Source organism: Acipenser ruthenus, chromosome 5 (assembly GCF_902713425.1).
Source record: "Acipenser ruthenus chromosome 5, fAciRut3.2 maternal haplotype, whole genome shotgun sequence".
In the NCBI taxonomy this organism is placed as follows: domain Eukaryota; kingdom Metazoa; phylum Chordata; class Actinopteri; order Acipenseriformes; family Acipenseridae; genus Acipenser; species Acipenser ruthenus.
In genome coordinates this window covers 66,964,394-66,989,530 of record NC_081193.1, presented here as the reverse complement: position 1 = coordinate 66,989,530, position 25,137 = coordinate 66,964,394, and the positions used below count along the sequence as shown (strand labels likewise).

At 36.9% G+C, this 25,137-nt stretch overlaps 1 protein-coding gene across 4 annotated transcripts in view; it reads left to right on the top strand.

The window, feature by feature from the left end:
• Positions 1 to 25,137, top strand: part of LOC117403233 (spastin-like) — a 40,501-nt gene that overhangs the window by 5,717 nt on the left and 9,647 nt on the right. The window contains exons 2-11 of one of the 4 annotated variants that reach the window (XM_059024404.1): positions 7,929 to 8,012; positions 12,197 to 12,280; positions 12,798 to 12,845; positions 13,704 to 13,799; positions 18,232 to 18,413; positions 18,856 to 18,998; positions 19,680 to 19,773; positions 20,066 to 20,140; positions 21,223 to 21,294; positions 21,722 to 21,797. In XM_059024404.1, the coding sequence (XP_058880387.1) occupies positions 7,929 to 8,012; positions 12,197 to 12,280; positions 12,798 to 12,845; positions 13,704 to 13,799; positions 18,232 to 18,413; positions 18,856 to 18,998; positions 19,680 to 19,773; positions 20,066 to 20,140; positions 21,223 to 21,294; positions 21,722 to 21,797 (954 nt within the window). The remainder of the gene's footprint in view (positions 1 to 7,928; positions 8,013 to 12,196; positions 12,281 to 12,797; positions 12,846 to 13,703; positions 13,800 to 18,231; positions 18,414 to 18,855; positions 18,999 to 19,679; positions 19,774 to 20,065; positions 20,141 to 21,222; positions 21,295 to 21,721; positions 21,798 to 25,137) is intronic. The other 3 variants (XM_059024405.1, XM_059024406.1, XM_059024407.1) reach the window with 3 other exon arrangements.

The window sequence follows — 25,137 nt, the reverse complement described above, 5'->3', positions numbered from 1 at the left end:
CCATTAAGCAGTGCAAAGACTTGCACTATCCTTGCAGACAAAAGTGGAGGTGTTGAAAGCTGTGGTTAATGGCCCCACCCTACAAGAAAAAAAAGATATTGCTGCGTATTTCAACATTCCTGCAAACACTTTGTCAACCATTCCGAAGAACTGGGGTACAATAATACAGGCCTATGAACAGCAAACTGTGGATGCAAGTCGTCAGCATTTCCAATTTGCTCACTAACTGATGTTGAAGATGCCTTGTTTTTTTTTTGGTTGAAAAATGCCAGTGATCAGAATGGGACATGCAGGTTTCAAGTGTTGTCATTTGCAGTGTATAAAGGTTCACTTACAACTGTAATAAGATGCACAGTACTTTTAAACTTATAATTAGTGCTGGGACGAACACAGGATTTTCATTTTCGGATATTCGCTCATAATTTAAATATTTGTTCGGATATTTGTTTGTTTTCAAAAACTAATAAAAGCCATTATATTGCTCAGAACGCAGGCAGAGACTGCGTAGCAGCAGAGGCAGGGGGGCGTGGCACCTGTGTGTTTGCCTTTAGTTTACAGCAAAACGTTACACTATGTAACGCGTTAAAGTAAGAAAATATCCCAGGAGTAAATGATACATTGTGTAGGCCTTGCTTTACCCCAGTGAATTAACTACAAAAAAGGATGCCAAATATCAGTTCAAATTAAACATTGTTTTGTTTATTTCCGAAATAAATAGTACATAAAGTTGACACTTTTTTTTCATTCCTTGCCATTGTCGTTTCTTCACAGTAAACAGTGGCCATAGAAACGTTTTCATAAAGTAATAACATGAGGTTTACTTGTATCTTTTTGTAGCTGAACAAGCAAACAGAATGAAATTTTAACCTTAAACACTTGAAATAAAACAAACGTGAAAATGGCAGCGTAAAATGTAGGGGGAAACAGCTCACCATTCTGGGTCTGGTTTTATTACATTCCACATAACAGAAACAACAAAAAATATATAATCCAATCTATATAAAAATCACTACACAACATTTCCAGCAAGTTGGGCACTGTTTAAGCCAGGCTTTTCAGAATGACATTCTTGCCTTTTTTTTGTCCCATGTGATTCTGACTCGCTCTAAAGCAGCACAATGCTTTTTTGACCCAGATGGCTTTCCATAGAGATCACTATGCATGCGTGTGCATAATCTGGTTTGTTTAATTTTTGCTGTCTAAAACTTTTACATAGAGGCTCGAACTGTTGTGATGATCCTTTGTTTTATTTTTATTTTTTTATTGTTTTTCTATATATTAAATCTTGCTTTTTCATTTGCCATTTTTTTAAACTGTCGCACAATTTCTGATGAGGTGGTATATAAGTGAAAGATATTTGTCATTTCTAGCGAATACAAACATCTGATTTTTGTATCCGAATAAGTGTCAAAAAATATTGTTCTAATATTCAGATATTTGTCCCAGCACTACTTATAGCCTAATACTTTCATTGTTCGGTAATATAAATTTTATTTCAGTGTTACTGCAACTTTAATAAAAACTTATAGTATGCATTTGATTTGGACTCCTGATAATATGAATTACTGATAAAATAAAATTTAAAAAATGGCTGGACCCTTGAAATTCGTATTAATGAGAATTGACTGTAGTTTGGTGCTTCTATTCATGCAACACAATGGCTTGATTCTAGTATTCTACTTAGCTTTTGCCTCGAGTGTGTTCTATTACAGTGGCTCAAAAGATGCTTTCATCTCAATGAGTGTCTCCTGGTAATACATCAATAAGTAAGCAATAACACATGACAGGCTGGACAATAGTTATAAAATGACCACATGCCATGGGTGCGTTGGGAGACACGAGGTGGAGCCCAGTGCCTTCAACCACCAATGAAGTGCAGTCCTTTAATATTGCACACCCTGGAGTGTGCAGGGCTTGAAATTATGTTTTTATCCACAGTGAAACCACATGCTGTAAAATACATGGTATCTCGCAATGTAATTATAATAACTGGCTTTGACACCCAGAAGGGTGCCTGACCCCCACCTTCAACACTGACACACACGGTGTATTATTCTTTACATGACGTGAATGTAGACAGCAGTGTTCCCCTGAGGACAGTGACCTGCTCTGCTGGGTTCACTGGCTAAATTGATTATCTGGATAAAACACAGAGAATAAAGAGTGACTGAGAATTTCATTTGACAGCTAATATGTCAAGATCTAAAATACTGCTTCTAGCTCATTGTTGATTAGGCTATATGTTTTCTGCTGAAAAGCAAATCATTTTTTTTGAAGGCACAATGGACCATAATTAACTTTTTAAAGTACACCAAAAATATAGTAGGGATGCAAGTCGGTTATGATCGTTTTTTTTTTTTTGTTTGTTTTGTTTATCAACTCTGAGCTGTTTGACATCCAATCGGTTTTCGGTAAAACCAAACTGCATTTGTGCAGCCCCTCCTACCAATGTATTACATCACTCCTACCAATGTATTATATGTTAGACACAATGTGGAAAGATTAAAATATAGTATTGAGCCATTTACACTTACATTTTAAAATAGGCAACGCTTCTAATTTAAAATGCCACTGTGAAAGGGGTGTATGCGTTGTTCACTGTTATAAAGCAGCTGGACACAGAAACTGCATTTGGCATGACGTACAGGTGAAACAAAACAGGGAACCATGTGACTGTACCAGTAATTGTAAGGCCACTGGCACATATACACAAATGGGAGTGTAAACAAAGTACAGGGGGAACAGTAACATAACAGTGCAAAAAAAAAAAAAAACCCTGTGAAAACAAAGCTATAAAAATAGTTTGCCTGCAGGTTGCTGAGCACTACCTCCACTAAAAGGAGGGTCCTGCCACCAGAGTACTCTGTACACACCCTCATTATACTAGCTGGGGATCGTTGCCTGGTTTGAAACCAGGGTTGTCAAACTCCAGTCCTCAAGGGCCGCAGGATCTTCTGGTTTTCATTCCAACTTAAGCTCTCAATTAACATAACTGATCTAATTATTTGTTCAATTTGACATATATAATATTTTTCAAGGTCTTTTACAGTTGATGGTTTTAAAAATGCACTTGATTGAAGGTACACTACCTATGAAACATTTTGAGGCCTGTGTTAAATGAGAAGTGTTAAATGTGTCCAGTTAATCAAATAATTAGACCAATTAAGTAATTGAGAGCTCTGGTGGAACGAAAACCAAAAGACACTGCGGCCCTCCAGGAACTGAGTTTGACACCCCTGTCATAAACTAACCCTAATCTACAAGCAATAACATGCCGCCTCCTTGCGCTTTGCCTTCAAGGTCAGAAAGGCCCTTTGGCATGGCTCCATCCATTGGACTATTTGGGGCACCCTTCCGGGTGGTCTGTCAAGGGGGTGGCTATCAAGGCAAAGTTTGGGATAAACTTCCTATAATAGCAAGCCAAGCGCAAGGAGTGCACCTGGGTTTTGGTCTTGGGGACTGGACAATCAGCCAAGACCTGAACCTTTGCAATACATGGTCTGATTTGTCCGCCCTCCAGTTGATATCCCAAATACACCGACTCACTCCTACCAATTGCATACTTCTTGGGGTTAACAGTAAGTCTAGCCTCCCTCAAGGATTACAACACGGCCGCCACCTTATGCAAATGACTTGGCCTATCCACGCAGTGAATGACCACCTCATCTATGTAGGCAGTGGTGTTCTGGTGTCAGATTGGCCCCAATCTGCTCAGTACCTGCTTTCATTGGAGCAGAGAGATCAGGTCCCAGATCTGTGATGCCATTGGCTGGTATAATTAGCAACGCCTCCCTCTGCAGCCAGGGCTTCGGGAGGTTTCCATGATAAATATGTTTGCTTCCGGCGTTCCAGTTGGTGGATCTTGTAGTCCACCTTTCTGACCCGCTGTGTGACCTCAAAGGGTCCTTGCCACTTTGCCAGGAGTTTTAACTCTGAACTGGGGAGCAATAGAAACACTTGATCTCCCAGCTGAAATGCTGTGCAGTCGGGCCCCTCGGTTGTATATGGTCACCTGTCTGTGCTGAGCCTGCCGCAAGTTGTCCTGAGCACACTTCCCTGTGGTCTCCAGGTGCCTCCACATACAGTCCAGCACATACAGTGGTAAAAACACACTTATGATAATATTTTACGTTTTCTAGATTAGAATAATCAATTGAATTAGACATAAGTTTGACAATGTTGTTTATAAACACCCTGTAAGTCATCATGTTTTGCCAAGTTGTGTTTGGATCACGTTTGAGAGGGATAGTGTACACTTCCATGTTCAGATAAAAATTTCTTCAACTTTGTTTTTTCAGACAGTTATCAACACTATCACACACTATGTGTGTTTATCAAATTTAGTCTCAAAAAAATCAAGCTGCAACAATTTACTCAAACATTTACACATGTGTAAAGTTTCCATTAGCATGGAAATGCCCCCATGTATAGGAACTGAAATATTTGTAATGAGACAGAAACATAAATGTTCTGAATTAGTTGTAATGAGACACAAACATAAATGTTCATAGTAACCAGGATTAGAGCTCAACCAAGCATAGTTATCGTGGAGATTCACTATTTATTTATCAATAAGTATACACTTACACATAATACTTTATTACACATAATGTTATTTATATTCCTGAGGCAATAATAACTTGAAACGTACTGTAGGCTTTATGTAGTCAAAATCAATAATGTTTGTATTCAATGTATTAGTGCAGTATACCAAAATAGGAATCCTTCATAAACAGTAAGTACACTGCTGTATGGAGTTATTTTTAAAAAACATTGCCATCCATACATGAATCCATGTTCTATCAACACAAATTATTTATGATTTAGTTTACATTATTAGCTTTTTTACATGTTAATACTGTCGATTCACAATTATTACTATATAAGAGCTAGCATGGTGTGTGTTTATGGGTATGACTTGTTTGACAGTTGGTTCAGTGCCTGAGCTGAAAATGGAGACCTAAATGTGCAGCTTCGTGCTCCACCCTCTTTGGAAAATCTTATCTAAAGATGGGCCTTATCCTTTCATTTTTCCAACAGTGGGATTTTGAACCATTGATGGCTGTTTTTGCCCTATTGGCAAGTAGCAGCCCCAATTTCCATAACAATTTCTCCCGGGGGAAGGAGGGCTCTATTTTTCTTATCGTGATTCATCTCCTTTGATGCTCCCTAGCCATAGTTTGAATTAATGTGTCCCATCAACCAAAAATGCTGTTTCTAAGGAAAGCAGCATGGTTAATATTCAAGCTGTCCCAAAGGGTATGTGTGAACACTATGCTTGGTAAAGAACAAAATGTTGGAAGTATAACAGAACACACTGCACAGAGTATTTTCCCAGGATGCAACAAATATTAAGCAGTTCTTAAATAAAACAGTTTGTTTTTCAATTGTTTGCAATTCATAATAATTCTACTGGTTGCCCATTGTCAAATGTGATTTGCTGATAGATGGGCTGTGGCAATTTGTTTATTGTTATTCCGTCATAGTGTCACACCAAGGATGTCCCATACGCAATTCTAGAGTGTACAATTTTGTTTGGGACTTTGACAAGGTTCAGTACAGAGCTGGGAATCCCCATGCATGCAATTAATGTCACTTGTTCCATACTGACAAACAGCAGACAGTAGGTGTGTTCACGATACTTGTTCGCCGGCTAGATTGCAGCCGAAGTCTGTGGCTGACGTCGCAGGCTGTGCAGACAGAGCGTGGACAGGTTTGGTACGGGAACTGCAGAAGAGCAGACTGTGAGGGTGAAATGGAGTGCTGTTAGAATTGCATATCAGCCAGTTATGCCCATTGTATGTACCAAGATAAAGATAAATGAAAATCTTATTTCATTCTCTGAATCATCTTTAGTAAAAGACACACATATACGTGATTTGGGTTCAACAATAGCCATATCTATTCTAAACTTACAAATATTAAACTTCACTGAAATTGTTTGCTTCATAATGTTCTGCTGTACTAATTTTCCTTATGCATAAGTCAATACTGGCAGACCAAACAAGGGGAGAGAAAAATATCCACATAAAATGTTTTGTTATGAAACAGTTTAAGAATTTAAACATATATGTATCTGTATTATTGGTGCCATTGGTAGCTTTTTGTTCTAACCCTATACAAATTTATGAACAGGTTTGTGTTTTATGTGTTTCCAATTTTGGTGTGAAATACTTTGTGTGGTAAATTAATTTTTATTAAAAATCTCGAATAATTTCCTGTCTGACTGAAAATGGGTAATAAAATTGTCATGCTGATGCTTTGCGACGATTGTATTTTACAGAAATATTGGATCCTCAATATAACATATTGCACTACAGCTGGAACTATAACATCCGATTTATAAATCATGACATTGCTTCTGCAGACATATGGAAACCCTCCAATGCTGCTGACCAACCGCTGGGGAACTGAATTAAGTAGGGGCAATTAATGAGGCGCGAATGCTGCATTCTGCTGCACCTGCTTTGCACGTGCTTTTGGGGATGTCGTCTTTAGCCATGGTGAACAGTTTTTATTTAATATAGGCCTTTATTGCCCTCTTCTACTGCTTGTGAAGTATAGTGTAGTGTGTTGTTTTTTTTGTTTTGTTTTTTTTAAGTCTGTGAAGCAGGGCTGCAGAATGTGCGCCTAAAGATTTGGTCGGGAACTGAAGATTATCTATCTTCCCCCCCCTCCCCGGGGCCCAAAGTTTTCGATTTTTGCCGGCATCCTAAGGAGATATTATTCACACCCACCCCCAGGATCCGTTGCTATCGAGTTCATGTTGTTAGAGTCTGAACACATTGTCACTCAAAAACAAATGCACACTTTCACTTTAATTCTCATGCTCTACTCAGTTTGGGGTGTATTTACATAAACAAGATGTCATTTTTTACCCTGCGTGCGTGACTGCAGTGATACAGTATACGGCAAGAGTGGTAATAAAGCTTTTTGCCATTTTGTTACATTTCTTTTTATTCCTATTTTGGTAAAATGTCAATTTTTATTATTTAAATGCCACCTCCAAGTCAACATAGGGTGAAATTTGATTATTGTAAAAAAAGAAATGAGACGACCTGAGCTTTTCCATGATCAGCTAGTTTAGTTATTTGCTGCGTAATAATGGCAATTAGACTTCTGTCCGAAATCATTTGCACAACACATTTCAGTTACAGTAACTCCCTCCCAGCACACACTTGCATGTGAATTTTAGTGAAAATATGGTTGTAAGTGAACTTTTAAAAATGATACATTGTGTCCTCAACATCGTCCTATTGATACAAGGCATCCTCAACATCAGGGTATTGAGCAAATTGGAAAAGCTGATGACTTGCATCGACAATTTGCTCTCCATACCCCTGTATTGTATCCTGGTTTTTCAGAGTGACAAAGTGTTTGTGGGAATGTTAAAATTTGCAGCAACACCTTTCTGTTTGTAGTACAATGGTGCGTTATCCACCACTTTCAACACTTCCAACTTTCCAAAAACAGCACTAAAATACAGTACGGAGACATTAATCTCGATGCAAGTTAATACATTTCCCAATATCCTTTACACTCTGCTGTTTGAACTTGGGCAATTTGTCAAAATTTTCTTCCTTGGACCATGTAGAAAATGTGTAGTATCAGCAAATTCTTTTAATCTCAGTTTGTTTTTAATTTAATTGTTTTTTTCTTTTTTTTTTTTCCCCCCTCATATATTTTGAATGCTTTTAGATGCAGCATATTCCTGTGCTGCTGTCCGAATGCCTGTGGAACTGTAATGCTAACACATACCATAGCATCAAGTAATGGTTACAGGACGAATTAACACAGTACTAAAATATTTAAGAAACATTTGTAATCTGTCCCTCAAAAACTTAATTCAAAAGTGAGTGTCTCTGCATGTTAAACCTGCGGGAATCCTCAGTTTGTTTTTATTTATTTATTTATTTATTTTTTTGCAGGGCACAAAGAACAGGCTGTGCAATGGTACAAGAACGGCATTGCAGAACTAGAGAAGGGAATTGCTGTACAAGTTACTGGACAAGGTAATTTTTTCTTAGAATTTATTATTATTATTATTTATTTATTGGTAGACTCCCTTATCCAGGGCGACTTACAATTGTTACAAGATATCATATTATTTTTACATACAATTACATTATTTTTGTACACATTATTTTTTGATACAATTACCCATTTATACAGTTGGGTTTTTATTGGAGCAATCAAGGTAAAGTACCTGGCTCAAGGGTACAGCAGCAGTGTCCCCCCACCAGGGATTGAACCCACAACCCTCCGGTCAAGAGTCCAGAGCCCTAACCACTACTCCACATTGCTGCCCTTAGTATTGTGATGATTTTTCAATACTATAACAACCGAGAGGCACTATATCGTGTATCTGCTATTTTTCTTTATCAGTGTCCTTCAACCTTGAATATCAACCTTGCCGAAGGGGCCATCCTTCACTGTTAGGGCGGTTCAGTGTTCATTATAATCAGCAGAGGCCCTGCTGGTGATGTGCTCTTCTGGGTGGTGGTTTTTTAGATGTGAATTGTGCTTGCTTACAGAGCTGAAACCACATTTAAATTGTACCCATTTTTCTTTTTGAGCTTTAAACACCAAGTTTAGTTCAGTGTATTTTACATTGTTAACAGAATGAATTAAACACAAGTAGGGCTACTGATTTTCCATTCTGGGGAATAGCAAATGCCGTTTTTCCAAGAATGACCAATTCCGTTTTTCTAATTTGATCAATTTATTGATTTGATTAAATATGGCATTTGAACATAAATATAATGCTGATTGTTAAAATTAGTAAATTAATAAATTATTACCACAATTTTTATTTTTATTACTTGGCACATTACTAATTAATAATGCAAGCAATCCTATTTGCAGTACTCCACAAATTAAGTTTAGCGTTTTACTGCCATTACAATAACGAGGATAAAATATGAAACATTTAGATGATAAAGGCGTGTTGACTGACTCGTTGCTACACAGGTTCACTGCTGTGTATCACTCGATTTGTAATTGTGTCTCCATACAGAATGTCTGTATGAAACAAACATTGTGTGATGTAGTGACTACATCCTTTACACAGCAAAGCGATCAATTTCCTTTAAGGAAGGTATAACTAGAAAAATAGCCTTGAGCTTGTTTCTTCATCATCAGATAATATCATTTAATTAAGAAATGGTCATGGTTTAACATTACGAATTATAGTTTAATTAAATGCAAGTAGAGTGGAAAGAATTAAACAGTGTGGTCCATTGGTTAAAGAAACAGCCTTGTAACCAGGAGGTCCCCGGTTCAAATCCCACCTCAGCCACTGACTCATTGTGTGACCCTGAGCAAGTCACTTAACCTCCTTGTGCTCCGTCTTTCGGGTGAGACGTAGTTGTAAGTGACTCTGCAGCTGATGCATAGTTCACACACCCTTGTCTCTGTAAGTCGCCTTGGATAAAGGCGTCTGCTAAATAAACAAATAATAATAATAATAATAATAAACTAAACAATAATGAAATACGCAATTAATTTAGCTTACTTTGGGAAAGCCCCTCCTCAAGCACAGTATCTTAGGTCTATGTTTTTCAGCATAGAAGAATGCAGTGCTTTGCCATTTTTTGTTGCTGTCTTTCTTGCTTTTCTTGTTGTCTACATGTTTACGACTGGCAATATGGTCTTTAATGGTATTGACTTGTTCATGATCAATCGAATGACAGCAGTATTTGCAGAATAGTATCCCACCATCCTCATACAGATAATCAGAAAATGTTTTAGCTCTGTCTTTTGCTAAAACATTGCTTTTTTGCTTTGTTGGTGCAGCCGTCATGTTGAGTTTCAACAGAGACACGTGATTGAAGCCACATGATAAATGAACTCAACCTTACTGGGTGTAGGGCAAAAAGCAAAACCACAGAAAACTGGAGTTGTGAGGAGAAAACACAACACTGCAAAATTCCATTCCAAAAATGCCCAATTCCGCGATTCCGCAATTGCGGAGAATCAGTAGCCCTATAAATGACAATGTTAGATGGCCCCTACAGTAACTACTGTATAGTTTTAAAGATGTATCTTGTCTTAAACACTCAAATATATAGTGCTGTCTTTAAAATATTGCAGTTTACAAATGGGCTACCAGATAGTACTAGCTAAATATAAAAATGTTTCAGTCAAAAGTGAATTTGTAGCTGGTATCAAGTTCAGTGTATAGATGCACAGTTATGATTTTACCAAACTGAAACCGACATTTTCATAAAATTCCAAACCAAACAATATCGACAAAAGATTAAACTGCGCCGAACCCGATGCTGACATTTACATGCAATGAAAAAGTGTTTGCAGTTATAGCAGTATGCCGATGGCTCATCACACACTTTGCTGCGTCCAATAGAAATCGCTGACTAGGCCCAGGTGTGGCTACGGCGGCACATGCACAAATTTTAGTAGAGAACGCCTTACATACACTTACACAATACAGGTAAATGTACTTCAGCACTGTAAATAATTGTGTTATATAACAGACCTGGTGTTAATTTGCTAATCAAAAATGCAGTTTGCCACATCATCTGGATTCCCAATTCGCCACAGGTGACTAACTTATTGAGAAACAGTGGCATAGACTGTTACTAACATCCTTTAATAATTTCACTATAGTAACATAAATCAAAAGTTTTGACAAGGCTTACCTGATTCTGACAGCCCACAGTAGGGGTAACACTGGCGTCATACGTAGTCTGGTACGTGCAGAAGTTGGGAGTTTTGCCTTTTGGTTACTGTATGTAGACCTAACTGAGGCCCAATAAACTGACTAAAACAGCCAAATGAAAAAGCATTGAATAAAAATGAAATGTTAGTTGAGGTTGTGAACAAGAGTGAAACTGGAATAAGCAGTGACTGGGCGAAGCTGTAAAACGAGCAAAAGGGATGCTATGGATGTAGACATCCTCATCCGAAACCAATTTGATAACAATTTGAGAAAGATTCCAAAATTACCTGGATTCAAAGGGGTGCTGTAACCTCCTGGCTGTAGTCTTATTGCAGATATATGAAAGCTGCTTTAAAGTAGATGCTTCAGTGAGGTCTATTTATTTTTATTAAGCATTTTATTAAGTGTTTTATTACTGTGTATGTATTGAAAATTAGTTTAGTTTGTCTGATTTATTGTGGTGCTGCATTCTGTCGATACATTGATTTTAATTCAAGTGAAAGGGCTTTGTCCATAGAGTCACATGTACTATAGTAATGATAAGCCAGCATACTAAACAATAATTCGTTTTTTTGCAGGGGCTGCTGGTGGCCCGTGGTACTAACTTTTTCTTTTGTGTGCATGTCATGTGCCACTTGCAGCTGACAGTGACAACAATGGGGGTACCAGGAAAATAATAATAATAAAAAAAGTTGATTGTCTCTTAATACATTATTTTATTCCGTCTAGATTACTGTATGTCACGTTTTATAATACATTGGGAGTGAAAAAATAACAATGTATTCAGCTTATTTGTTACAGTTGTGTTCTAATGGTATGTCCTGTTCACTGGGCTGCACAAATACAGTTTTGTTTTTTTGTTTTTAAAAAAAATAGATCATAACCGACTTGGATCCATTAGAGGACATGTTTCATTAATGTCATTCACCTGTCCAGCAGTATCATTATAGAAGAATAGTAGAGTTTGGTTCTACTGGATTATAGCTTCAAAGACTTTCCAAAATTTCTTGCATGTATTTTTTAATTCACAATGAGTAGGTTTCAAGGCTATTCTTGGCAAACCGACAAATAGACAAATTAAGTAATCGTGCAATCACAAATATTAATCCAAGTGTCTTACTTACAGTAAGCTGGTCCAGTTGTGGTACTGTTATTCCCTATGGGATTCCGAGGCTGAGCTTTTGAAGGCTGCTGTATTTTGGGAACCACTTGTACAGTTTCTATTAAACTATTGTTCTCTGATTTGCTGGTTGATCCTGACCATGCACTGTTTTCAAGGTGCTGACACCTGTAATGTTTTGTCTTGGAAAGTGATATGTACAGTTCTAATGAAGGGGCCTTTGCTTCATTGCTTCCTTGCCTCCTGGTTTCCTTGCTTGCTTGCTTGCTTGCTTTAGTCTTCTGTAGATTATTGGCCAGCCTAATTGTAATTTTTTAGTTTGTGCTGGTCAGAACAATGTTTAATTTCTCATTCTCTGAGTTAACTTTAATTGTCATTACGCTGTCTGCCCCCCTCAGGTGAGCAGTATGAACGAGCCAGAAGGCTGCAAGCTAAGATGACCACCAATTTGATAATGGCAAAGGATCGCCTAGAACTTCTAGGTGAGCAGCCCTTGCACTGATTGCTGGCTTCTTTATGTAAAATAGTGTGTTAAAATATACTGTTGCTGCAATATTGTATTTCTATACCCATGCACCCCTCTTTCAAGTAGCTTTCGGTTTCAGATACATTTGTTGCTGCTGTGGAGTTCTACAGTAACTGTCCACTGTGTTTGATTTCTTTGTTCCAAAACGTCATGTGAGGATGGCCTTGTCAACTTTAGAGCTGACAGCATTCTTTAGCAGCTGTGAATGTAGCTGAAAGTTAGACTGCTATATGGAGACTTCTTTTTAAAATCAGTATTGCAGCAGTAGAATTTGGAACCACTCAAACCAACAAAAAAAAAGGTTAGAGAAAGGTAATACAAATTGTAGCATAAGCTGTACCTGAAAAGTTGTTAGATAGATAGATAGATACACGAAACTAATTTTCTTCCTAATTATTGAAGTTTAAGTAAAATTATTTATTGATTTCACTGTAATGCTGAAAAAAAGGATACAAAAATAAATTGCCTTTCAGTTTTCTACAGGAATAAATTGTGGTGTGAGGAAAACATATCTAAAACAGGTAATCAGAAATTCCACTGAAATGTATTTTGTACATGCAGTTGGTTTGTTCTGGACATTTTCACTGATCACATCCTATGTTGCTTAATGCTTAGGTTTTTTGCATGTTCATCATTGGCCTTTTTTTGACTTTGGAATGGCATGTTTTAGTCACTGGACCAGTTAAAGAGAAGAATAAACATGGATCTTTGTTCATCGGATTTAACTTTGTTGTTCTTTATGTACCATGTAAAAGCAAATCAATAATAGTCATCACTCTGTCCAACTGCACACTTCTGATATCATAATAATCTGAAGGGCCAAATCAAGTCTTCTATTTACAAGGTCCTCCGTCCCTTTTTTTTTTCTTTTTGTATTTATTTGTTCCATAGTAAAATTCAGTAAACCCCGTATCATCTGACGCGAGATCACTTGAACCAGGTTCTCGACCTTAGAAGGGTTTAATTGCAAGTCTAGCACACTTTTTTCCTTTCACACGGATATGTACATGGATGAGGAACAGTATTTTAATAAGAGCATATGATTATGATAGACCCCAAGGATATTGGATAACCTTTTTTAAGTTTTAAATATTTATTAAATGCTATCCTAATCTGATTTCAGATGTTACAGGTGTTTCTGATAGGATATTTTATTGGAAAGGAGATCTATATGTATTTCCCATATTGGCTCATAAATGTATACAAACACATCCACCCATCTACGGCCTGGTTACACCACCTTATCCTTGCACAGTTGTATTTTTATTTTATTAAAAAATTCTCCTGCCTTTTTCCAATATGTTTCTGGTATTTGTGTTTTTTTCTTTCCTTATTTTTATTTTTATTATTTTTTTTATATTTTTTTTCCTGTTGTATAGCAAAGCTGCGACCAGGTTCTGGTGTTTCTGAGCCCCAGAGAGACATCTATAAAGAGAATATAAACCAGCCCTACCGTAATGGATACCTCCATTCAGGTGGGTGCTGGGTTACTCAGAACATATAGCCATTTTGGGGATCTCATCAAGCAATGTATAGTTTCCGTTTGTTCCTTTTGTCTGCTTTTACTTTTCAAATCAAAAAAAGAGGGTCTGGTGTAGGTGGTGCAGTATGTTAATGCACAAGTCTTCCACATCACAATAAAACAGAGACCCTATTGAGAATAACTGAATGGAGACTAGACACGTTTGCAGCTCAAAAACTGTCAGTTGGGTATGGAGACAGAACTGCTCAATTAATCCCCTTCAGGGTAGGCTCGCGGCATGCCTGGGGGGGAATGGTCACACTGTCCCTGCTCTGTGGTGAACTAAAAAAAGTCGGCATACAATATCACATGTTTCAAACAGAAGTGTGAGAAGGACGGTGATAATCTAAAATAATTATAATGAAGGGCTGAAACACAGCAAGAATTAAACAACTCCCCAAAATAATGAAGTGAAAAGGTTACCAAGCTGGAAAACTCCAACTGTTGTTTTTTTTTCATCTTCTTTAGCAGCACCATCTATCCCAGACAGAATAGATTTGGTTATTGTTTACCATCAGGAAGTTGAAGATGATTTAATTGTGCAACAGCTTCCCTAGTTAAGGCCTAGTTTGGCTCTCCAGCCAAAAAAGCAGTCACAGAAAATGGAGTTTTTATTTGGTGGAATGGTGGAAACAGAAAGCATAGAAATTCTTGAGATTGTAATTGGGAAGTGTACACCTACCTGGACACCAATAGCAGTAACTGCTGAGAGAAATAATTTAGGGAATTAAAAATGAAATGTAATGCAACTTTTTTGATTGCAGTAGAAAAAATGCCATTCACTAAATTTAGCTCCTCAGATTGTGCTAAAGTAAAATAATGGTTTGGAAATTATCCAAAGTATAAACATGTGCTGAGTTAATTGCTGTCATCAGCTGCATAGATGAACCATTCAGTAGAATACGGCAACAAACATTAAGTTCCTGTTTTAGAATCACTAAATCTGTTGTCATACATTGTTGTTGTATTTAAAGCAGTTCAATGTGGTAGCAACCAACTTGCTCCTAAAGTGGCACCCAACAATTGAATTTAGTATTTTTTTTTTTTTGGCCTAGGAGCTAGAAGGCAAAAAGTTTGTCTGTAGCCCAGATGAACTATAATTTTTATTGAGATAGCTATTGGCATTCAGAGTGGTTACATAAACAATACATTAATCACATACAGTATTATTGTATTTTGAGTGTACTTTTCAGTCTTCTTCAAACAATCCTTTTTGCATACTGTAAATGTAGCCAGCAGTTACTCCAATGTGTATTGTACACAGAACAATCTGTTCCCATTCTCCTCACTACTGCGTATGCGTCAGTGCCTTACTTTTTACGAAAAGCGAAGACCTTTTCTACAATTGAACATATTCAAATTTTTATTGGATCTATTCCAAGTCATCTAAACACTGAAAAGTGTTTTCAGTAAATATGAGAACTACTTTTCCAATTGCAATACAACTTGGTAACGACCTTCTTTAGCACAAATAATTGAATATTTCATAATCCCCTTCTATATTGGGGCTGTTGGCCTGTTCATCTGTCTGCTATTTCAGTAAGTCTGGTTACCTCATGTATCTTAACTGAGTGTACTTTACAGTCTGCTCTCGTGCGATCCTTTCTGCTTAAATGTAGCTAGCGGTTACACAGAAACTACTAGGTATCATATGGGTAAACTCAACCCAACCGGACAGACAAGATTTTCTGCTCATACTCACAGCATTAATTTTATAAAAAAATAAATTGACTGATAAATTCTAGACTACATTATTTGAGTTTCACATATTTAAACAGCTTTAGAATATATTAGTTACATCTCTTAAACATGCACATTAGAATGCAATACCGTACTACTGTCATATTTTAAAATACAGCATTATTGCTTATCCTTACATTTTCTGAAATTAATCAAACGCTTGACAAAAGGCATTCCATGTTTTAAAATAAATTAATTTCAGTGCAGCGTCAACATGATCTGCATTAGGTTGCTATCTTCACATATTTCAAAATGGAAATTAGCTTTCTGTTATAGCAGGGCTCATGGGCTGATTTTATTTATATCTCTCATTAACAAATGCTGATTCCTGCATGCTTTTAATACTAGTGTTCTATCATTCAGCACTGAATGTGTTAAAATTGGCTGAGTAAATTTTACATTGATGTATTATGTATTCAAATTGAAATCCTTTGAGAAAATAACCTACTATGGCTGTGTGAACAGGCTGGCTTGTGTGGCGACGTCCGGCCAAGAAGTGCAGGACACAGAATGATGAGTGAATGCGCTGGTGCGCCGGTTTATTGTAAAAATAAATAAAAGGTTTGACAAAACACAAACAAACACAGAACTCAAAACAAAATGGCACGCTGGCCAAAACAAACAGACAAACAAAACAGCGAACACAAACCCCAAAACAAGTATCATGCTGGTGCTTCCAGCACATATATTTTTGTTTCTCACGACTCTTTCCTGTTCTCTCCACACTGAACACCGACACCTCTTTTATGCAGCTGTGCTGAGACTAGATTGCTGGTCAATCATCCAATTGAATCTCAGCACAGTGTGCACTTGGACTAATTGTGCACTCCTCGTGCCCCCATACAAATACCCACTTCAGTCTGCATGGGAAGTGATTGTGCAATCCCTGTGCCTAAATACAAATCTACATTACATCCCCTGTGCTACATAACCCACACTTTGTGCACTACACACATACATATAAACATCCCACATACAATATAAAACACAAAATACGCACAGGGGCGGTGCACCCCGCCACAGGCTGTCTTGCTTATCATAGGAAGCATGCTGTAGTTTGCTCATGTTTGTATAAATTAGTCACCTTGAAGACATGAAAACACCACTACACAATTTGTGCAGCGCATTTAGTGCATCAGAGTTAAGAGATTTTACAACCCTGATTAGCACTTCTTTAAACTGAAAGGAAATTATCAATTCAATGTCTTTCTATGTCAAAATGATGCCTGAACTTTCACATCTGCCAAGATGAACAGCTCAGATTTAGTTTACAGAGCATAGTGCAGTCTGTAAAAAGCACAAATAGGGATACGATGAAAAAAACTTGTAAATAAGTATTTTAAGTTATTTTGACTCAAGTCTTAGTTCTCTTTTTTGCAGTTTCTACATAAATACTGTCAGTTAGAACAAGTTATGGTCAGCAGCTCATGGAAAATGGTTTTAGATTGCTTTTTTTCCCTGTATGTACAAATGCAAAACTAAATTACATTTTGATTGCTGGAGGTGAAGTAGGGGAAATATTCAAACACATTTCCTGGAATCAGAGTCCAGTATGTTATAGTGTATGTATGATACATTGTAAGGATTTCTTTAGTTCAGACACTACATGTATCCATAATGTGTGCATGTCCATATATATTTTAGTATGTTAAATATATAGTCCTAGTGCAATGTATGAATTTTCAAATGTACTGTACCTATAGATCGAGCAACTCCACAAGGATTAATAGCACTTGCTGACTAGGCATGTTGTGTCCTATTTCAAGCTTTGGATATTAATCTTCAAGGCCGACATAGAACAAGTACACCGATTTTTAAAGAATGTGATTTAGTATATATTGCTGGGCAAACATTTCTGTTGCCAACACAGGCTTTTTGTTTAATCCCCTGATCATATGCTGAATGGAATGAAGGTTAATAAAAGATTATTATAAAATGTGAATTTCCTTGTTGAAAGTAGACTGGGTATAAATAGTAATGCAGTTGGCGCCACCTAATTGGGATCCTGATAATCGGGATTTCTGCTTAAATGGGATACAACTCTGGGAGACGGTTCTTCCCAATGCTGTTTATGTTGTTTAATTGGGACATCGCTTTGTTTAATTGGGATACAGTATTTTCAAATGATGAACAGAGATCACTTCAGAGCAAGACAGGATTGCATAGCACTGTGCAGTCAGTACGTGATTACCCTGTGACTTGCGTAAACCAACGTAAATGTAAACGTTGAACTCTTGAAGAAGCTGGAGTCTCCTGTAGTTTCTCAGGCTGCTGTTGCAAAGAAAGTTGGTGTGTCAACATCGTAGGTATCTCGCCTTGTGTGTTAAGATGTGATTTCATTATTTTTAATTTCATGTAAAAACAGCGATTTAGTTTTGTTTAGGAATGCAAACAAAACAATTGTTTTTGTATTTAACATTTAAGCATAATTTTATGTCATTTTCATTATTTTTCTTTTCATTTAGAAAGAAAGTGTGACTAAGGTCGGCTGAAATGCCTCTTGTTTAATTGGGACAGCCACTTATCGGGATATTTTTATGTAGATACTGATTTTTATTTTTTTTATTATTTTGTATACATTCTATGTGTGTTAATATTTATATTACATCATGAAAACAAATCTGAAAGTGTTATTTCCTTCATAGAAAGTGGAGCAATTCCCAAAAAGAAGGATCCATTAACCCACTCCAGCCACTCGCTCCCACGATCAAAAAATGTACCAAAAAATACATCTACAGGACTTCCTGGTCATCATCGCTCGCCCAGCTACAGTGGCCCATCCTCAAACACTTCCAGGTCACCAGCACAGCCCTCCAGTGCTAGCAAGGTGCTATTCATCCCTTTTGCTTTTTATTGTGAAATACTGTATACATGTATGGTAGCGGAAAACAGGCATGGCATTCATTGATTACCCAGGTTTAAGCTCAAACTGTCCTTTTATTTATTTATATATATATATATATATATATATATATATAATATTTCCAAAAAGCTAGCATAATTGTTGGCTGCTCTTAGTATTTGTCAGAAGAGAAGATAGATAAATATGCAAGCGTGCAAGAAGCGGTTCCTCACACACCATGAGTTGAGAGATCAGCATGTCTAAATCATGCCTCCTCACTACCCTACTGGCTTTGCCTTACTTCGTTTATTGCTGGCCCTTAGCATGAATTTTGAGTAGTTTTATGTATTACAGCCTGTAATTCTTGCTAACATAATTACAAAAAGAAAATCAATGTGATGAAACAAACGTATTTATTTATTTTAAGGGCCCTGTAGCGAAAGCAGTCAACAGACCAAACAACAAACCTCCAACTCCAACAGCTGTTCCTCGCAGAAAGAAGGATTTGAAGAACTTCAAGAATGTGGATAGCAAGCTAGCTAACCTGATCCTTAATGAAATAGTGGATAGGTGAGTGTTGTTGCCATAAGATACATGATAGGCATAGATGTACTTATCATATTTTGGGTCTGCATAACAAAACTGCTAATACACCCAAGGTGTTATGTATGTATGTGTTTGTAATATATTATATATATATATATATATATATATATATATATATATATATATATATATATATATATATATACACACACACCTCTCTCTCTCTCAAAAGGCCTTGCAAAAGAATTCAGACCCCTGAGCAATTCTCTCATATTACTGAATTACAAATGGTACATTGAAATTTTGTTCTGTTTGATATTTTATTTTAAAACACTGAAACTCAAAATCAATTATTGTAAGGTGACATTGGTTTTATGTTGGGAAATATTTTTAAGAAAAATAAAAAACTGAAATATTTCCCAACATAAAACCAATGTCACCTTACAATAATTGATTTTGAGTTTCAGTGTTTTAAAATAAAATATCAAACAGAACGAAATTTCAATGTACCATTTGTAATTCAGTATTATGAGAGAATTGTTCAGGGGTCTGAATACTTTTGCAAGGCACTGTATATATATCTATATCTATATCTATATCTTTTATATATCTATATATCTATATATATCTATATCTCGAGTTGTAATGGAGACAAGTTAATTGTTAATGTTGCTGCAGCTGGTGGTTTTTCTCTGTTTCTTGTAGTGGAGCATCTGTCCGATTTGATGACGTTGCAGGACAGGAACTTGCCAAGCAGGCACTTCAGGAAATTGTCATCCTTCCTGCTCTTAGACCAGAAGTAAGTACCACTACACTTGAGTGGCAACAGAGATATTCAGTTCAGAGCTGTTTTTTAATTTTTTTTTTTTTTTTTTACTTTACCAACTAAAGGGATATTAGAAAATATTAATTCGAAGGAAAGTTGAGGAGTCTAATCCCATTTTAATAATATAAGTTCTTATGGCTGGCTTAGTAACATTTAAGGTGTTGGCACATTATGGTCAAGGAAACATATTCCTGTAGAATGCAATATGGTTGAAACTCTGATCATGGGATACGATCAGTATTACAGTATTATTTATTTTGCTCAGTTGTTTACAGGCCTCCGGGCTCCTGCTCGTGGACTACTGCTCTTCGGTCCTCCAGGAAACGGAAAAACCATGCTGGTAAGGACTGTGTGTGGTACGAGCATTTCAATTACACTCCTGTGCTTGGGTGTTGACAATTCATAAGAAAACATCTTTCTACTGACTGGAGCACATAATACCTCCTTTATGCCACATTCTTGTATTTTATAATGAACAGTTATGATAAAACACTTAGGCATATTCTTTTTTTTTGCTTTATGTAGTAAATAAATAAATAATTACATTTGTTTTGTCATCTGTGGCACATAATTACTGCACCGTTGCACTTGAACATGAAAGCCAGTGATCTGTAGGGCTGTGAAAATAAAAATGCTGCTTTGAAATCAGCAGGGCTGCTCTCACAGCTTAGCGCTTCAGTGCACTTGTATGAGATGCAAGGAGATCTATTGCAGTGTCACTGTTCTGTATTACGTCTGACTTACAAATCAGGTTAGCCCCAAGGTTTTACTGTCTGCTCTGTTGAGCAAGCAAATGGGACGGTTAACATTACACTGTCAGAGTCCTATTTCCTTATACCACATGGAGATCCAGAGAAATGTTGTTCGTGCCAGACTGACATGGATGAATAAGGAGATGGTGACTTCGGATACTTCTTTTTTCTTCTGTAAGATGTCTTGTAGGTCTTTTTCAGTTCTTCAGAGATATTCTACTGCTTTAATAACCCACCCCTTTTACAAATAAAAACTTTGTTTTACATCATAAAGTGATCAGAAGCTATTTATTGTGAACAGCTTTGTAAAGATATTGGGGTTTGAAATAACAAAACATCACTGTACAGTAGATTTTTACATTTGACACTTTTGTCATTGGGTATGTGGGGTTGATTAACAGAAAAAAAAAAGGTTGAATATTCATGTATGGTATAAATGATGTATTCATATTTACTTTTTGAGAGGAGCTGCATTTAACACAAATTAGAAAGTTCTCCCAGTGTGATAATGAAATGATATGTAACCTAGTTGAAGAACTATAGTCCTAATTAATCCTCATCTCAATTTGATGAAGTTTTGCTAGATCTCTGTTACAGTGAATGTAAATGTAATATGTTGTATTGCTTCAGCTGATCTGTAAACCTACATTTTTGTTTTTCTATTCTTCAGGCCAAAGCTGTAGCCATGGAATCCAATGCTACATTTTTTAATATAAGTGCTGCCAGCTTGACTTCCAAATATGTAAGTCATTTAAAAAAAGAAAACGGTGCAATCGCATCCAACTATCCTAAGCTCTGTCCTGGGACTTTAGATTTCCAAATTGTTCTAGATTTAGTAAACAGTTGATAGTTTTATTTTGTTTTGGGTGGTTGCAATATTTATTAAGCATAAGTTATTGTTCAAGTTCATATATTACTGATGGCTGACTACTCTGTCTACTATTCAGTATTGTATGGGACTTGCAAGATATGCACAGATATATACATTTTAAGAGTTCAGGGAGGAGATACTGTAATGTAATGTTAGTCATATTATTGGTTCAATTTGTCTTGGAATATCAGAAGCAATAAGAGAGATGGTATGACTTTTAGTATACCATGTGCATTTTATATACAGTATAATCTTTTTATTGTGCCGATTTCTGATCTGTGATCTTTGTCTGCTTCAGGTGGGAGAAGGGGAAAAGCTAGTGAGAGCACTCTTTGCAGTAGCTAGAGAGCTTCAGCCCTCCATTATTTTCATTGGTAAGGCTTGGTTTATCTTTGTTTTCCCCCCATTTTTGGTGTTTGCTGTGTAATTTGATGATCCACAAATAAAGTAGAACTTCCTCTTTTTCTAAATGTTTTGATATACAGACGTGCTCAAATTTGTTGGTACCCTTACAGCTCATTGAAATAATGCTTCATTCCTCCTGAAAAGTGATGAAATTAAAAGCTATTTTATCATGTATACTTGCATGCCTTTGGTATGTCATAGAATAAAGCAAAGATATTCTAAAATGGCCTGGACACATTTGTTGGTACCCCTTAGAAAAGATAATAAATAATTGGATTATAGTGATATTTCAAACTAATTCGTTTCTTTAATTAGTATCACACATGTCTCCAATTTTGTAATCAGTCATTTAGCCTATTTAAATGGAGAAAAGTGGTCACTGTGCTGAGGAGATCAGAAAGGAAATAATAGACAAGCATGGTAAAGGTAAAGGCTACAAGACCATCTCCAAGCAGCTTGATGTTCCTGTGACAACAGTTGCAAATATTATTAAGAAGTTTAAGGTCCATGGAACTGTAGCCAACCTCCCTGGGCGCGGCCGCAAGAGGAAAATTGACCCCAGAGTGAACAGAAGGATAGTGCGAATGGTAGAAAAAGAACCAAGGATAACTGCCAAAGAGATGCAAGCTGAACTCCAAGGTGAAGGTACTTCAGTTTCTGATCGCACCATCCGTCACTTTTTGAGCAAAAGTGGGCTCCATGGAAGAAGACCCAGGAGGACTCCACTTTTGACAGAAAAACATAAAAAAGCCAGATTGGAATTTGCTAAAATGCATATTGACAAGCCACAATCCTTTGGACAGATGAGTCAAAACTGGAGCTTTTTGGCAAGTCACATCAGCTCTATGTTCACAGACGAAAAAATGAAGCTTTCAAAGAAAAGAACACCATACCTACAGTGAAACATGGAGGATGCTCGGTTATGTTTTGGGGCTGCTTTGCTGCGCCTGGCACAGGGTGCCTTGAATCTGTGCAGGGCACAATGAAATCTCAAGACTATCAAGGCATTCTGGAGCGAAACGTACTGCCCAGTGTCAGAAAGCTCAGTCTCAGTCACAGGTCATGGGTCCTCCAACAGGATAATGACCCAAAACACACAGCTAAAAGCACCCAAGAATGGATAAGAACAAAACATTGGACTATTCTGAAGTGGCCTTCTATCTGAATCCTATCGAACCTCAGAGTCCTGATCTGAATCCTATCGAACATCTATGGAAAGAGCTGAAACTTGGAGTCTAGAGAAGGCACCCATCAAACCTCAGACAGCTGGAGCAGTTTGCTCAGGAAGAGTGGGCCAAACTACCTGTTAACAGGTGCAGAAGTCTCATTGAGAGCTACAGAAAACGTCTGATTGCAGTGATTGCCTCTAAAGGTTGTGCAACAAAATATTAGGTTAGCGGTCCCATCATTTTTGTCCATGCCATTTTCAATTGTTTTATTATTTACAATATTATGTTCAATAAAAAATCAAAAGCAAAGTCTGATTTCTATTAAATATGGAATAAACAATGGTGGATGCCAATTACTTTTGTCAGTTTCAAGTTATTTCAGAGAAAATTGTGCATTCTTCGTTTTTTGTGGAGGGGTACCAACAAATTTGAGCACGTCTGTAAATGTGTGTTCTGGTAAACGACACATGATAGTTATTGGCTTTATTGGCTTTGGAAGGTTTGTAAAAAACAAACAAAAACCCACAGCATGTTGGCCTTATTAGAGAGGTAGTTTAACAGGGGTTTGTTATGTTTGGGACTGCAGATGGTGGCCTTCAGGAGTGCCGTTAATATTAAAGGTGACTTTACATTTCCGTTAGTCAGACCTGGGTCAGTTACAATTTGTAATTCTAACATATGATTGATCCATTACAATTCAGTTACACATTTATTTGTTATTCAATCGTTATTTTTGTATTTTCAACCACTTTTGGTGACTTCATTTGTTTGAAAAAAAAGTGTGTAGTGTGTTTCTGTATTTGTACCTGTGATTTATTGCTTGATTATTTAAATAGAGTAAACCTGTTAGTATGTAGATGTTTGTTACTTTTTAATGTAATTGTAATTACTGTTGCATAATTGTAACTGAACAAAATAGCATTGTAATTGTATTTGCAATTTAGGCAAACAATTCTGCTGTGATTTGTAATTATAATTGACCCCAGGTCTGCCGCTAATGGGAACAAATGGAAAAAGGACAACAAGTGGCCCCATTTGCAAACTAAATGTACAGAGCTTTTAATAAATGCAAACTGAAAAAGGTTGAGACTCCGATTTAGTTTATTGGAATTTATATTGCATCCTTGTGTTATATTTGATTTCAATGCTACAAAGCATCCATCTGCTTTAAAAGAATACACAAAAAAAACAACACTGACACTCGAAGGAAGCAAAATGATTGTTATCTTGGTGTGGATTGCATTTAGTAAATCTTTAACTGAGCTAATGTAAATTCTGTTTAAATTTATATTAAGTAATTAGTGTGCCATGTTAAGCATTTACCTTATTTGTCGTTTTCTTTTCAGCTAAAGATCTACACCGGGTGTTTTGTAACTGGTTTGAAAATCCATTTATGATAGAGTCCTGTGCGGGTCCGATTTTTACAACCCGACCCGAACCCGCAACACTGTCTTGTTACCCGCGACCCAACCCGCTTTAATAAGACCTGCAGCCCGACCCGAACCTGCAAGTGTTTGTCCTTTACCTACTGCCTGTGCTGACTGACTCTTTCATGCTCTCACATTCACACACAGATATCTCTACCATTCTCCACGGATTGAGTTTATACAATAGGCTATACAGCATGATAGCTTTTTGTAGTGGTCCTTTATATATGTTAACATTGTAAAATTAAGTATCTTTACTTAATTTACTATAAAATACCTGTCTATTCCTTTCATGCCACCAGTTGAAAGGGAGCTACACCTGTGCTTTTGCAGAGAGTTTTGTGGTTGTCGTTCACAAAAAACATAATGGCAGGTTTTACAAGCAACAAATCCAGTCACATGTTTATTTTCATTTGCTTTGATTCCAAAAGAATTCCACACTTGTGGTTTCCCTCTCGCACTATTATCCAGTACATGATTTACCTCATTCAGAAACATTTTTAATATCACCAAGCAGACGTGATAAAAATACCTGGCGACATATCAAACAAGCGAGAACAACACTGCTTAGTCAGCTGACTCCTCCCTAATCGCCTCCTACTTCAGTGCAGGAAATACCAGTATTTACCTTCTAATACGTTATTTGGGAAAGGGTTACAGACGAGTACGCTGACAGGACAGAAAACGTTTTAGGTGATTCAGATTCAGACCCA